Raw genomic sequence first — 13,238 nt, 5'->3', positions numbered from 1 at the left:
GTGCCGCAGATGAAAGGATGCACCTCTCCGGCTGATACTTGATGTATGATACTGGATGGAGCTTACCTCTGGTCTATCGCTTCCCTTATACTCTCTCGAGACAGAGGCAAGCCTGGAAACCTTTGTCGATTAGCTGGCCCCTATGAATACAGGTTATTCCATAATTCCTATTACAATTTAATAATACATTATTTTCATCCTTAACCACCCCGACGACGACGTCTAGTATTCCTCGATGGTGCATATTCAGGCTCTGAATCACCCCCTTCCTCGTCAGACGAAGATGGTATCGAAATGGGAGGCGACAAGCCTTCAGATGAACCGTCTTCGCTAACAGGGTGACTGGACTTATCGGCGAGCTGATTTTGCTCCTCCTTATGATGCTCCACAATCAAGCCATCATCTCCATCGTCGCCTTCACCGGGTAACAGAAAGCCTCCACCATGCTCGACAGGATCATAACCCTCAGCACGGTCCTGAATAGACTCATCATGGAAATGCCGTTCATCGACATCATCCACGGTATTCTTCTTACGCGCCACAAACGGATTATGAGTCTCCCGCTCGCGGTCATCATCAGGATCGCCACCGCCATATTCCTCACGTACCCGCTCAGCAATCCGCAGCCCAAACAAGAACTTGCGCCACGTCTGCAAAATCCGCTTTTCAGCTTTGAGCTCCTCGCGTTTCCGCTTTTCAGCCGCGTCAATACGCCAGGCATCCCGAAGCAGATCTGCATTTTCGGACGCAACAACCACGCCCTGGATAACGGGGACCGCCATCTTTGATCCGAACTCGAACCCAGTCACCGCTTCCGCGTAATCGATTCCAAGCTTCTTGCAGAGTCGCACAGTGGCTGGAAGTGGAACATGTGTGGCGCCGCGAGGCACCATGGTCGGAACGAAGCAGTCGATATTCCCGTAGTCGTTCTTCGGGATGATCCCATCGACTATGGGCGGTGGGATGATGTACTCTGTCTGGTCTCGCGCGTATAGTCCCTGCATGGGTTTCTCACCGGTTTCCCGCTGGAGCTCTTCTACCTCGCGCTTGCGCATAAGGGTTACGGCGCGGATGGGGACGCGTTTTAAGGGCACTGCGCCGGGTTGGACCTGGCGGCCTTCTTTGTGCCAGCTCTCTGCTGACATGCATTTGACGACGTCTGCTCGGAGGAATACGGGTTCCTCTTTTGTGCGGGCACCTTTGCCGGATGTGAAGGTGCGAACAGACTCTGCACCTGGTTTTAGTGCTTCCTCGCGACGGAGGAAGCGTTCTAATACGAACTCGGCGGAGGTGCGGAGGCTTTGTAGTGTATCTCCTGTCTGAACCAGTTTCTTTTTCTCTGGTTGTTTTCGTTGAAGATCCTTTTCGTCTTCTAGCCTGTCGACTTCTGTTCGGTTCTGGGGAGGCCTTTCATACCCACGCATCACTACTCGAAACCAGTCAAATTCAAGGTATTCGCCACGGCGGCCTGGTATCGGAATCTTGTCCACGGGCATTCTGAAGCCTTTGGTTTTCCCCGGCCATGTCCGCCTCTTGAGGTATCGTGTTGTGACGTCTTTGGCTGTTCCGTCGGCAGAATGTGCAACAACGTAGCATATTACCTGCTTGGCCTTCTCAGCTTTGGTACCACGAGGCTCGAATGCGGCTTGCAGATCGGCGGTGGGGGCTATGGGGTTCGATAGCACAATTGGATCCACAGAAGTAATCTCGTGGGTAACGGGGGAAGCAACCTCCGTCCAGTATATTGGAAACAGCAGGTCGTTATCGTATGCGCTGCCTCCCTTCTTTTGCTTGGGTTTTTTTGGTTCTGAATCGGCATCGGACTCTGACTTATGTTTGGCTGCTTCTGCAGGTTCTTTTTCTTTTCCTTTTGCGTTTTCTTGTTCTTGTTCTGTCTTGGACTTTGGTGGCGTATAGATTTCTGCTTTAGTCCAACCAAATCCTAAAGGCTGTAAACTCCCTACTAGTCTTGCTTCGATGCCCAATGCTCGTATCAGAGCTGTGAACAGCTGAGCTCCAACATCTCGAGAGCCCTGCATGCTTTCCGCCGTTGCTCGGAATTCTTCAAGATTAGCAATCCGCTCCCCATGACGCTCGGGATCATGATCCTCTTTGTGGAAGTCTTTCAGTATCACATCAAGTGCAGCGACTGGGCGGTAACCATGCTTTCTTAGCCCGGGAGCCGTGATGCGAAACTGCTTCCGCCAATATGCCACCAGGACCTTTAGAAGGATGATAACCGGATCCCCGCGACTCATATCAGGCTGTCCGGGCTCCAATCGCTCCGAGTCTTCACCCCAGTCCTGGCTCTTCCGAGCTTTCTTGCCTTTCTTTTTGCTCTTGGGCGGCTCCGGCTTCTTCTCCGGCAGCTCCAACCCAGACGCGATTCGCCATTTCTTCACTTCTTTGTGTATTCCCTCGGGTAGCTTTTTCCGTAATATTTCATGTACTTTGGCATCATTGATCCACGCGTTGCGAATGGCATTATGGAAGAGTAGGCACTGGACATGCATGCAGTGCGACTGGATGCGAATCTGGCGCTCGATCTTTGTCGGCCCCTTCTTAGGATCTACTAAATCCACGATCTCATTCTCATTCTTGTCTAGGGTCAATTCTAGGTCTTGTAACTCCGGAACGGCTAGCGTTGGGGTCGTGTTCGTGGTTTTGGTATCGATGGCATCTTCCCAGTCTATTTCGTCATCGGAGTCCTCGTCATCGGACGCCTCCGCTGGCCCTGCGCCCGGTGTATTAATCGACTCTTCGAGCTCCTCGGGAACATCGCTGAGCTCAGAGTCGGAATCAGAGCTCGAGTCGGGGTCGGGGACGGGCTTGGCAGGGATATCATTATGGGCCTGGGCCTGGCGTTTGGCCGGGGGCGGGTCCTCGGAGGAGATGCGCTTGCGGGGGGGGAATGGCGGCATACGCAGAAGCAGATAGCAATGGAATATAGTGGAGCTTGAGGTGGAAGTGTAACAAAGCTAAAAAGGCGCCGCTGATCGGAGAAGGGCGAAGGGAAAGAATGTGAGGGGATCAATTGTCGGCAGATGCCGAGGCGGTTTGCCTCTTCTCCAAATCTACTTTACACTTCCACTTCATTAGATCTTCTTACAATACTTGTTCTTCCAGACTTATTGTCCTTTTTCCTTCTGTACTACTCTTTACGTATCTATCTACTCAGCAAACCTCCCGTCATGGATGCTGTCAAGCGATTCTTCTCTTCCCCGCGCTTTGCCGTGGCGGGCGCAAGCAATGACACCAACAAGTTTGGTTACAAGAGTAACGAACAGAAAAGGCATCTCTGCTTACCTCGACTAACATTGCTGCAGTCCTCGCATGGTATCACCAGCATTCGCTTCCGGTAACACCGCTCAACCCACGAGCAGCACAAATCTCACTTCCCTCGCGTGCTTACGATACGGTCCCCTCACCGGCTGGGCTACCCTCGCCCACGCAGACCTCATTGTCGGTGGTGACTCCCCCACCAGTGACTCTGAAGCTGCTACAGGAAGCGCATTCCGTGGGTATCCCTGCCGTATGGCTGCAGCCTGGCACCTTCGATAACAGCGTGCTGGAGTTTGCGCGGGGACATTTTGAGGCGGTGATTGCGGGTGATGGGGGAGCAGGTGGAGAAGGCTGGTGTGTGCTTGTGGATGGCGACGATGGACTCGAAGCTGCTGGAGTCCAGTGGACAAGTCAACGATTGTAAATGATATCACAAATCAGAAGTAGAAGTGAGGAGGTGAAGAAAGGAGTCAAAATGTCTCAAGTTCTAATTCGATGTTTGTTTTGTTGAGGCGCCCGACTAATCAATTGTATTAGTTTACTTTTTTCCCTTGTAACCAGCCACATCTTTTATCCTTTTTTTCTCCGGTTTCTTTCCACTTTTTGCTTTTCGGTTTTTTCTTTCTTTCCTTACTCTTCCGTCTCATGTTATACGCCTAATGCCGATATGTCTGCCCTTTTTCAGGCCTCGCCGCCAAAACTCGACCTCGCCAGTGCTCACTCCCAACTGTTCCAAGTCCCCGCCTCTTCCTCTACATCTTCCCTGTACTCGTTGTCCATTAGTCGCAAGCGAGCACGCCGTGAGACAGAGAAACTTTCCTCCAAATTCGAGTTTGATGCCTCCATCAACGCTTCGCCGCTCTTCCACGCCGACCACCAGTACGGAGTCGATGATTTCAGCGCAGAGCTCGACTACCGGCCAAACAGATACCGCGAGTCCTTCCTCCCGCCATCTCTAAATGCAAGCTTCGATGCAGGAGCTCCAGAATCCTCTGGTACGAGCCGCAAGCGCAGCAGACGCGATTCGTGCATCGCTTCACCAACCGCCGACGATGATCCAACAGATCTTCCAGTCGCAGCACGTCCCGGCTGGGGGCGTACCGTGATCAACGTTGTCGGCAAGGTTCTTGATCTCTGTTGGTCGGGTGCATTCAGAGGCTTCTACGCTGGCGGTGGACAAGGCTATGACATGGATGCAGGCTCCCCAGCGACAGCGACAGCGACAGCAACCTTCAGTCCCAACTGGCAACGATCCCCGGAAAGGGAGAAGGAGAGCCAGATTTTCAGAACACCAGTTCCTGGCCAGTATCCCGAGGACGATATGGATCGCAGCTGGGTGGTGGTCCCTACCGATTCGACTGATCCCTTCATGGACGACACCGCTAGTCCATGCGTGAAAGCCCGTCGAATTCATCAGGTCTCGAGCCCGCGCCGACGACAAGCCATAATGCCCAAACTGAGCAAGAGCTCTAATCTGTCGTCTATGCGGCCGTCTACTCCATCGCGAAAATCAGCTGCGTCGCCACGGGCAAAAGAGGGACCGGGTTCTGCTGAGATGCAACGATACGCAGCACGGGTGCGGCGTAAGGAGCGGGAAGAAAATGCAAGTATACAGCGCTTGAATAAACAACTTCAAGCAATGATTCGGGAAGGAAAAGAGGCGCTGGGGACGACGGTGGAGGTGGATGATATAGATATGGACTTTGACTCGTCATGAGCAGGTGTGATCTTGCTCACTCGGGTCTTTACTGGCTTCTCTCTCTTTACTTTCTTTTGCGTTTAACTTTTGACTTGAGCTTTCACGTTTAATGATTCTGATACCCCCTAGACCACTCAACTATCGAGTGCTCTAAACCAGAAACAATCAGCCTTCGCGCTGAACGAATTATGATCTCGGTGTTTTTCTTTCTTGTCTTTCTTTAACCAAGTTCTCCTTCTCTTTCGCTTTTTTTTTCTTTTGACCTCTGTTTAGCTGGACTTTGGCAGTTGCCACTAAGTTGAATACAGAACAAGCTTTCCAAATGAGATGAGCTTAGTCCTCGTATCCTAGTTGATTTACGCGCTATTACGTGAGAAGAGGTTGCCTTAGTCGTATAACATGTTCCTTGGGTGCCTCACCTCAGGACATGTTACGGCCGAAGGGATGATCAAGTTGAATGGTTTCGAGTGCAAAAGGGTGCCAAATTCCACATATCTTCATTAGATCAGCTTATATACACAATCTAAATCTCCAAGTTATTCGTCATCCTGTCAGCAAAGAAACCTGACTCCCTCAACATGGCCTGCAGTATCATCCGAACCCCATGTTGTCCACTGTGGTGGAAGAAACCCGGAAGCTGCTTCAGGTTCCCAGGTTGTGATCTCCTCTCCTTCTTGTGGGATCCCAAGCCCCCATTTGGTTGGCCTCTCCGCAAGAAGAGACTGCTCCAGTTTTATACCGCCTTATTCGGCTGGTGCATGGGGCCCCACCTTGAGAGATGAAACAATTTACTCAGGGTTCAGCTTGAGAAGAGCAGAGGTATTCAAAAATTAGAACATTGCAGCCCAGAAACTCGAATGTCGCGACAAGTGACTGCACACGGTCCCTTAGAACAAGTATAATTGGAACCATCATAGTTAGAGCTGCTCATAAGATGGATACTGGGCCTTATCAAGAGATGCGCTCTTGTCTCTACTGGAGATGCTTCTGCGCCTCCTCAATATACTTCTGTGTCCCCGGTCAAACCGGCGAGCTTCCGGACATTATGGGTGACCTCAATTGCCTCGTATTCCGTGCATTCCTAGGTCAGATTCACGTGGGCTGTCTTGAGCTCGGTACATTTTTCCTTCAGATTCACGAGAAAGTGGCTCGTGCCTTGCTTTGACAGTATTTTCTAAGACGCTTGACTACTCATGAAAACGCCGACGTTCTTCGTCCAGAGAAATTTGTTGCTTCACATCAAGGTCCTCGAGAGTGACTGAATAGATGTTGATTAATGATAAGAGAGATCAGTATCAGCGTTACTAGCAATGTGGAAGTGAAAAATAAGTCAAAGTTGGACAGTTCCAGTGCAAGAATATCAAGCCCAAGGGGAAACCACAAACGTATCACATAAACCCAATTCGCATCAAATTTGTCACACTACCTCACTAAACACAACGATATCAAAAATCAAGTCTTCAAGAAAGTAAATTGTTCCAAATTCGAATCTTCCGCCAACAACTAGTGCTGCAGCTTGCCGTGCTCAGCGGCATAGCCAGGCCCATCATGAGGCCCGGCGGAACCAGATCCAGCAGGAGAGCCCGGTTGACCGGGAGGAGCCATGGAGCTACCATCACCCATCTGCTTGGAATCACTCTCGCCAGGCTTCTTGACAGGTGCATAAGGGTTAAGCGCGTGGGTAATCTTGCCTAGGGCACCATTTTGCAGCAGGACATCGGTGAGGGTGGAGCCCTGAAGAGGAGGGGCACCACGAGTCTCAATGGTAATGTCACGACGTCCACTCATCTGATTTGTTAGATGTTGTATATTCAGGGTTGGGTTGAGAAGTACATACTGGGAACAGACCAACACCGTGCTGGGTGTTTTTACTGAAGAGCTGATCGAGACCGGCTTCCTTGGCTAGGTCCTTGAGGGGGTCGGCTTTGGCAGGTTTCTTGGACTTGTCGTCCTTCTCGGAAGGCTTAGTCTCGTCGGTGGAGCTCCCAGCCTTCTCGGCAAGTTTCTCCTTGGCGGTTTTGTCGTCGTCAGACTTCTCGGCGCGTTGGCCACCGAGCGGCGCAGTCAGTTCTTGCATCAGATCACGGCGATCGACCTACAGCATTGTTAGTGGCTTAGCCGTTTACATCGGTCGTCCTGCTTACGGGAAGTGGAATGGCACCCTCGGCGGTTTCCAGGCCGACTTGGAAGGTATCGGCGGAGGCGTCATTGACTCCCTCTGGGATCGTTTCAGCCAGGCTGGCTTCGCTGTAGGGGTTGGCAAAGCCTTCAATTCCATGAGATCCCTCCATGCGGGTCTTGATGTGGTTTTCATGGTGGTCCTTCGTTTGGGTGTATGTGTGGCTGTTAGGGGGGCCATGTTGCTGCCCATCCTTAATATCGTTAGCGAATACTCCCTAAGGAGGTTCAAGTATAGAGTATACATACGCCACCGAGGTATTTGCCGACTAATGGCAAGCTGGCCAGATCGAGGTCTCGCTTGTGGTTCTGGGCATAGTTCTGGCCATCATTCTGGCCGTAGTTCTGCAGGTAGTTCTGGCCCTCGTTTTGACCCTCATTCTGACCAGCGTTTTGCCCAGCGTTCTGTCCGGCATTTTGTCCATAGTTCTGTCCGTAGTTTTGACCATGGTTCTGGCCCTCGTTCTGGTGCGCGTTCTGTCCAGCATTTTGGCCGTAGTTCTGACCATGATTTTGACCGTAGTTCTGACCCTAGATTTTATGATGTTAGATTTAATTACACGCGCTGTCTGGTATGTAAACTTACCTCGCCAAAGAAGGGCATGTGAGAACGAGCCTCCTTTCCATTACTCGGGGTGTTTGCAGGATGAGCTTGGTCCTTAATGATGGTCAGCACTCCATTCCGCGGAATTGAGTCAGTGCATACATACTCCACCAAATAGGTCACCCAGCAATGGTAGTTTCGCAAGATCGCCGGTGAAGGACCGCGTCTGCTTCTTGCTATTGCCGAAAAGCGAGCCAATAATAGGCAATTCTTCAAAAAGGCTACCGTGCTTGGTAACCTTATCGCCAGATTCACTAGTGTCACGAGGAGCCAATTCCCTGAAAAGACCCGACACAATGTCGTTGACCTTTCCTCCCGCCGTACCAGCACCGATCAAATTTTCATTGCCGCTGCTGCCACCGGACTGCTTCAGGGGCGCAGCCAGGCTCATGGCTGTAAACAGCGTGAGAGCATAGGTAGTCTTGACCATCTTGTCAGTGCTTCCCAAAATTTCCGTTCTTTTAATGAAAGTGTACGTCGCGAGCGACGAGTTTGAGGATTATCCAGCAGGAAAAGAAGAGTAAACGAATGTGGCCGGAATGCGAGGTAACGAGGGATGAGGGAGGTTGGTGGACTTTATACCGCTGATCCCTTTGGTTACATTCTAAGATTACTGGGATGAAGGGGTCATGGATCATCGGATGACTCCCTTGTCCCTCATACAACATCCATAGTACCTAGCCGCGTGTTCGCCTGCAACGCATGTCAACACCCCCTCTTCTTGGGAATGTCATTCCCTGATATTTCCTTAGGGGTGGTTTCAGGCTCGAAGTTCCGGTAGGAATGCCCCGATGCTTGTTTGGAGAGCATAGGCGCTGATCATGCTTCCAGGTTGGGAATGCAAGGGGTTGATTCGAAGATCGTGGCAACGAGACGATTTACAAACAGCCTTTGTTCGGTAGTGCATCCACGTTCGCTGTTTATGCATAATGCGAATGAGATACATGGCTGATACTAGGAACATGAATGATGTTTCATGTTGCTTCTGACCAGTGGTGGATTATAATGGTTTCTGTTGTTTCCATCCACCTAGGATAAGCTGGCCCTGTTCTGAAAAGTCTTGTTGATCAATAGCAAGGGATCCAAAACTATTTTCACTCCCTTATATATACAGCCCTTGTTTTCCTCAATTAATTCAGATGGCATCTAACGTTGCTCCTATAGCCTGTAATTACTCACCTTAACGCGCATCCAATCATACCTCCCAATCTTGGTATTTTCTGTCCACTTGTCAGGATTCGATGTTCCTGTACGTGGTAATATTCTTTCCAAGAAAGACGTGGGTCCACTCATTTAATTTGCATATGTGCTCTTACCTACCCAGGTCCCCCAGCGTCAGCTGGAGTGCGGATTTATCACTGTGGTATGTTGAATATATATCTGCGGATACCTACCGCGCTTCAATCATTCCCGACAAGATCCCCTTCTGTAAAACATCCATGGATGCCATGAAGAAAAACCCTTGATATATGAGTGGGCAGTTACTCTAGACGGCCTTAGCGACCCTAAGCTTTCTTTTGAGGTATAATAGCCACTGGAAAACGTTAAGTTATTTTCATCCCAACCTTGCATTTGATCAAATACTCCCGTTACCAAATCCTTGGAATATAGAATGTCTTTAGGTTACAGAGCTCTTTAAAACGACTTACACCCATCGAAGGCCGGCTGGCCTAATGGTAAGGCATCTGTTTCCGGTACAGGGGATTGCAGGTTCGAATCCTGCGTCGGTCGCTTCGTTTCTTTTTGTTCCCCGAGTTTTTTTACTGGTGAAAACCAGGGATTGATGTGGAGGCGGTGACGGGCAAGCTGAGACCCACCATAAAATAAACCCCAGGAACAATAAGTATAGAATAACACCCGAGGCACTCACTAATCTGAAGAGACCTCGGGAGAAGCAAACCGAAAGAAATACCTATTTTACTTTGGACCATTCTCTCCAATCGATACCCAGTAAGCGCTCTCACTTTGGTAACGACCCTACTGCGGGGGAATTATCTTGGGAAAACGGCTGAGTCCCAAAGTAACTGGTCAAAATTTCTAGTCTAAATCATATATATACTTCATGATATTATCAATCTGTATATATTGACTGAAAATGACACTGTCTTATTAGTCCCCTTTCTCTTCCGGTAAGGAATTGACCGTCGATTCTCGCCTTTCAAACAGGAATAAGACAAAGATGAGGGCCAAGGGCTAATACGAGTTCTCCTCGTATAAAAAGTAGAAAAGCGCCATCAATGGAGTACTAAATTCAGAATCAAACACTTGATATACTGCAGGCCCCCTGATAGTGAGACGAAGAATGAAATATATGGGCCTTCCCTCCACTCTTGAACGCAAAGCAGAGTCTACATGGAACTTTAGCTATGGATGTTGCAACCGTATCTTTTGGTGAAGGAATCGTGGCATACAGGTGGTAACCAACAATGGAACGATCACTCAGCATCTGCCCCCCGGTAAGTTTCGTGATACCCCTCAGTACCAAGTTCTGATTGACTGACGGCCGCTGCCACAGAGCGACCGGAAACTCCACCAAATCCTCGTTGACACAACAATTTGTCAAGATCCTATGCCAGAATTTCCCGACCGGAAATTATGAAAACTGGGCGCAGTGCCGGTTAAATTTTCCACATGTGAAATCAGCGTTATCGCATCGACCAAAATCGCCAGACTCTAGAGAACAATGGGCGACGCTGCTATACAATGGGGCATGGTATGCACAAAAAAGTGGTATGCACAAAAAAGTGGTGGCTTTGCAGAATCAAGCAATATGGAATCCAAATCGAAGGAGCAGAGAGAGTCGTTGTTTGGTCTAGAGGACCAACGCACTCTTCATAACCCTACGATGTTGGCGAGCGTGTACCGGCCGGTGGGCAGAGGCTAAGGACCTCGAGCTGCAGGTGGTAAATATGAGTAAGAGAAAGTTTGGCGAGGATCATCCCGACACGCTGGCGAGCATGAATAATCTAGCATTAACATATTGGAGTCAGGGCGAATGGAAGAAGGCCCAGGAGCTCCAGGAGCAGGTGTTGGAGATGAACAAGGCAAAGCTTGGGAACGACCATCCTACTACGGTGATAAGCATGAACAACCTTGCGTCAACATACCACAACCAGGGACCATGGGGTGAATGTGAAGACTTCCAGAGGCAGGTTATGGAGATAAGCAAAACAAAGCTTGGCATCGACCATTCTACCACGCTGATAAGCATAAACAGCCTTGCGTCGACGTACAAGAGCCAGGGACACTACGAGAAGGCCGAGAATCTTCAAGTACAGGTATTAGAGGCTCGAAAGAAGAAGCTCGGCTTACACCACCCTGACACTCTGGTAAGCATGAACAATCTCTCCACGAGATATGTGAGCTTAGGCCGCTGGGAGGAAGCAGAGCAACTACTATTCAAGGTCTTCGAGGTTCGAAATGAAACGCTCGGCGACGGACATCCTGACACGCTTTCAAGTATGTCCAAGCTAGCGATGGTATATTGGAGTCAGGGTATATGGGAGAAGGCCGAAAAACTCCAGATACCAGCGATGGAGACAAGCAAGATGAAGCCTGGCATGGATCATTCCGACACGTTATGGAGCATGAACAATCTAGCGTCGACGTATCAGAAAAGGGGATTATGGACGAAGGCCGAGGAGCTTCAGGCGGAGGTGATGGAGATACAAGAAAAAAAGCTTGGCCAAGATCATCCCGACACGCTATCAAGTATGGGGAGCCTGTTGTCAACGTATCAGACCCAAGGCAAATGAGAGCATGCCGAGCAGCTTCAGGCGCGGGTGATAGATATAAGCAAGAATGCCCTTGGGAAGGACCACCCTGACACTCTCTGGAGCATAAACAACCTGGCGATGATATAATGGAGCTAGGACCAATTGGAGAAGGCCGAACAGGCCTTCAAGCAGGTGCTCAAGTCTCGAGAAATGAAGCTTGGAGCAGATCATCCTGATACTCTAACGGATATGTCCGACCTAGCCTCAACGTATAGGAAGCAGGGCTGCTGGGAAAAGGCAGAACAACTCTTTATGCAAGTGATAAAGAGCCGTACGACAAATCTTGGCAAGACCCATTCCAACACGCTGACGAGTATGGCCAGTCTAGCGTTGACGTATTGGAATCAGGGCCTATGGGAGAAGGCCGAACAGCTCCAGACACAAGTGATGGAGATGAGCAAGGAGACGCTTGGAGAGTATCATCCCGACACGCTGACAAGTATGGCCAATTTGGCTCAAAGTCTCCAGTCATCAGGCCAAGACGCCGCTGCTTTGCCATTGATGGAAGAATGCGTTCGACTTCGCGACCAAAAGCTGGGCCCTGACCACCCGCAGACTATCTCATCAAAGTCTGCTTTGAAACAAGGGCGTGAGAAGGTTGGCTCCACATGAGCAAGCCTAAGCTAAGGCGTCTCATCTTGCGCAGTAAGAAAACTATTTTGGCTTTGTTTTTTTTCTTCGGTTTTCATTTAGTGCGTTGAAAATAATGAGATTCAAAGTATTATCGAATTGTGAATTTGAGCAGAATTCAGTTAGTCCCATTGGTGAGATTGTGCTAAATGACTTTGTGAGATGTTACTATAGTTCTGAAATATAACTTTTGTGATTAGCTACTGCACACATAAAGAAAAGATCGCATCTAATAAGGAAATGTTTTCCGTGAAGATATAAGATCCCTGTAGCCAAAAGCACGGGTAACCTATTAAAGTTCTTTGAAATCGTTATTGGGCGTATCCATCAGCTTAGGTTCAGAGTTTGATATGATTTCGTTGTGTAATTTAGACTTTGATTATTTTCTCCCAATTTCTGGGTTAATTAAATGATAAAGGTGGTGGACAGGAGGGGGAAGAAGAAACACAGTAGGAGTCAATTATGTAGAAGCGCCGGTCGGTTATATTCCAAAGATGCAGAGTTTTCCGCATAGAAGCCCGGCTGGCACAATTGGTTAGCGCGTGAGACTTTTATTAGGATACTAATCCAGTAAAGGGTTATCTCAAGGTTGTGAGTTCGAGCCTCACGTCGGGCGGATTTCTTTTTTTGTTTTTCCTCTTTATAATTTCAGTTACAGAATTACCACCTTGGTCTGACTTCACCTATTGTTTCCTTTATTCTTATTATTTTTTTTTATTTCTTTTTCTATATATTTATAACGAAGCCTTTTTTAAGATACCGACCTGATGTCTAGTCGTCTAACACGCTGGAGTGGGGATATGCTTCTAGATCAGGGTCTCGTCAGACTTAACTTTGTTAATTGTTGCGGAATGACCGAAGAGAAATCTATTGCATAATAATATTAGGTAACCCATCAGTCGGCCGGCTGGCCTAATGGTAAGGCATCTGTTTCCGGTACAGGGGATTGCAGGTTCGAATCCTGCGTCGGTCGCTTCTTTTTTGCTTCCCAACCTTTTTTATCTATCTCATTTTACTGCTATTTGTCTATATACTGCACCAATTGTCATAAGGGCGCAGTGTTTGGAAT

At 49.1% G+C, this 13,238-nt stretch overlaps 4 protein-coding genes across 4 annotated transcripts; 2 read left to right on the top strand and 2 right to left on the bottom strand.

Moving 5' to 3' along the window:
* Positions 1 to 200: 200 nt before the first annotated feature.
* N7484_005014 (Rad4 family protein) lies at positions 201 to 2,921 on the bottom strand (the record flags this gene model as incomplete). The annotated part of the gene is made up of 1 exon (XM_057115434.1): positions 201 to 2,921. One exon carries the CDS (start codon positions 2,919 to 2,921, stop codon positions 201 to 203), a length of 2,721 nt encoding a protein of 906 aa, XP_056975574.1.
* A 270-nt stretch (positions 2,922 to 3,191) lies between these two features.
* N7484_005013 (CoA-binding protein) lies at positions 3,192 to 3,706 on the top strand (the record flags this gene model as incomplete). Its single annotated transcript, XM_057115433.1, has 2 exons — positions 3,192 to 3,276; positions 3,327 to 3,706. 2 exons carry the CDS (start codon positions 3,192 to 3,194, stop codon positions 3,704 to 3,706), a joined length of 465 nt encoding a protein of 154 aa, XP_056975573.1.
* A 243-nt stretch (positions 3,707 to 3,949) lies between these two features.
* On the top strand, positions 3,950 to 4,999 carry N7484_005012 (uncharacterized protein; the record flags this gene model as incomplete). The annotated part of the gene is made up of 1 exon (XM_057115432.1): positions 3,950 to 4,999. One exon carries the CDS (start codon positions 3,950 to 3,952, stop codon positions 4,997 to 4,999), a length of 1,050 nt encoding a protein of 349 aa, XP_056975572.1.
* Positions 5,000 to 6,484: 1,485 nt separating this feature from the next.
* Positions 6,485 to 8,193, bottom strand: N7484_005011 (uncharacterized protein; the record flags this gene model as incomplete). Its single annotated transcript, XM_057115431.1, has 6 exons — positions 6,485 to 6,769; positions 6,819 to 7,076; positions 7,126 to 7,353; positions 7,409 to 7,690; positions 7,746 to 7,817; positions 7,870 to 8,193. 6 exons carry the CDS (start codon positions 8,191 to 8,193, stop codon positions 6,485 to 6,487), a joined length of 1,449 nt encoding a protein of 482 aa, XP_056975571.1.
* Positions 8,194 to 13,238: the final 5,045 nt, after the last annotated feature.

This window comes from Penicillium longicatenatum, assembly GCF_028827895.1.
Source record: "Penicillium longicatenatum strain IBT 33135 chromosome Unknown contig_2_segment0_segment0, whole genome shotgun sequence".
NCBI lineage: Eukaryota > Fungi > Ascomycota > Eurotiomycetes > Eurotiales > Aspergillaceae > Penicillium > Penicillium longicatenatum.
This window is presented reverse-complemented; position numbering and strand designations above follow the sequence as displayed.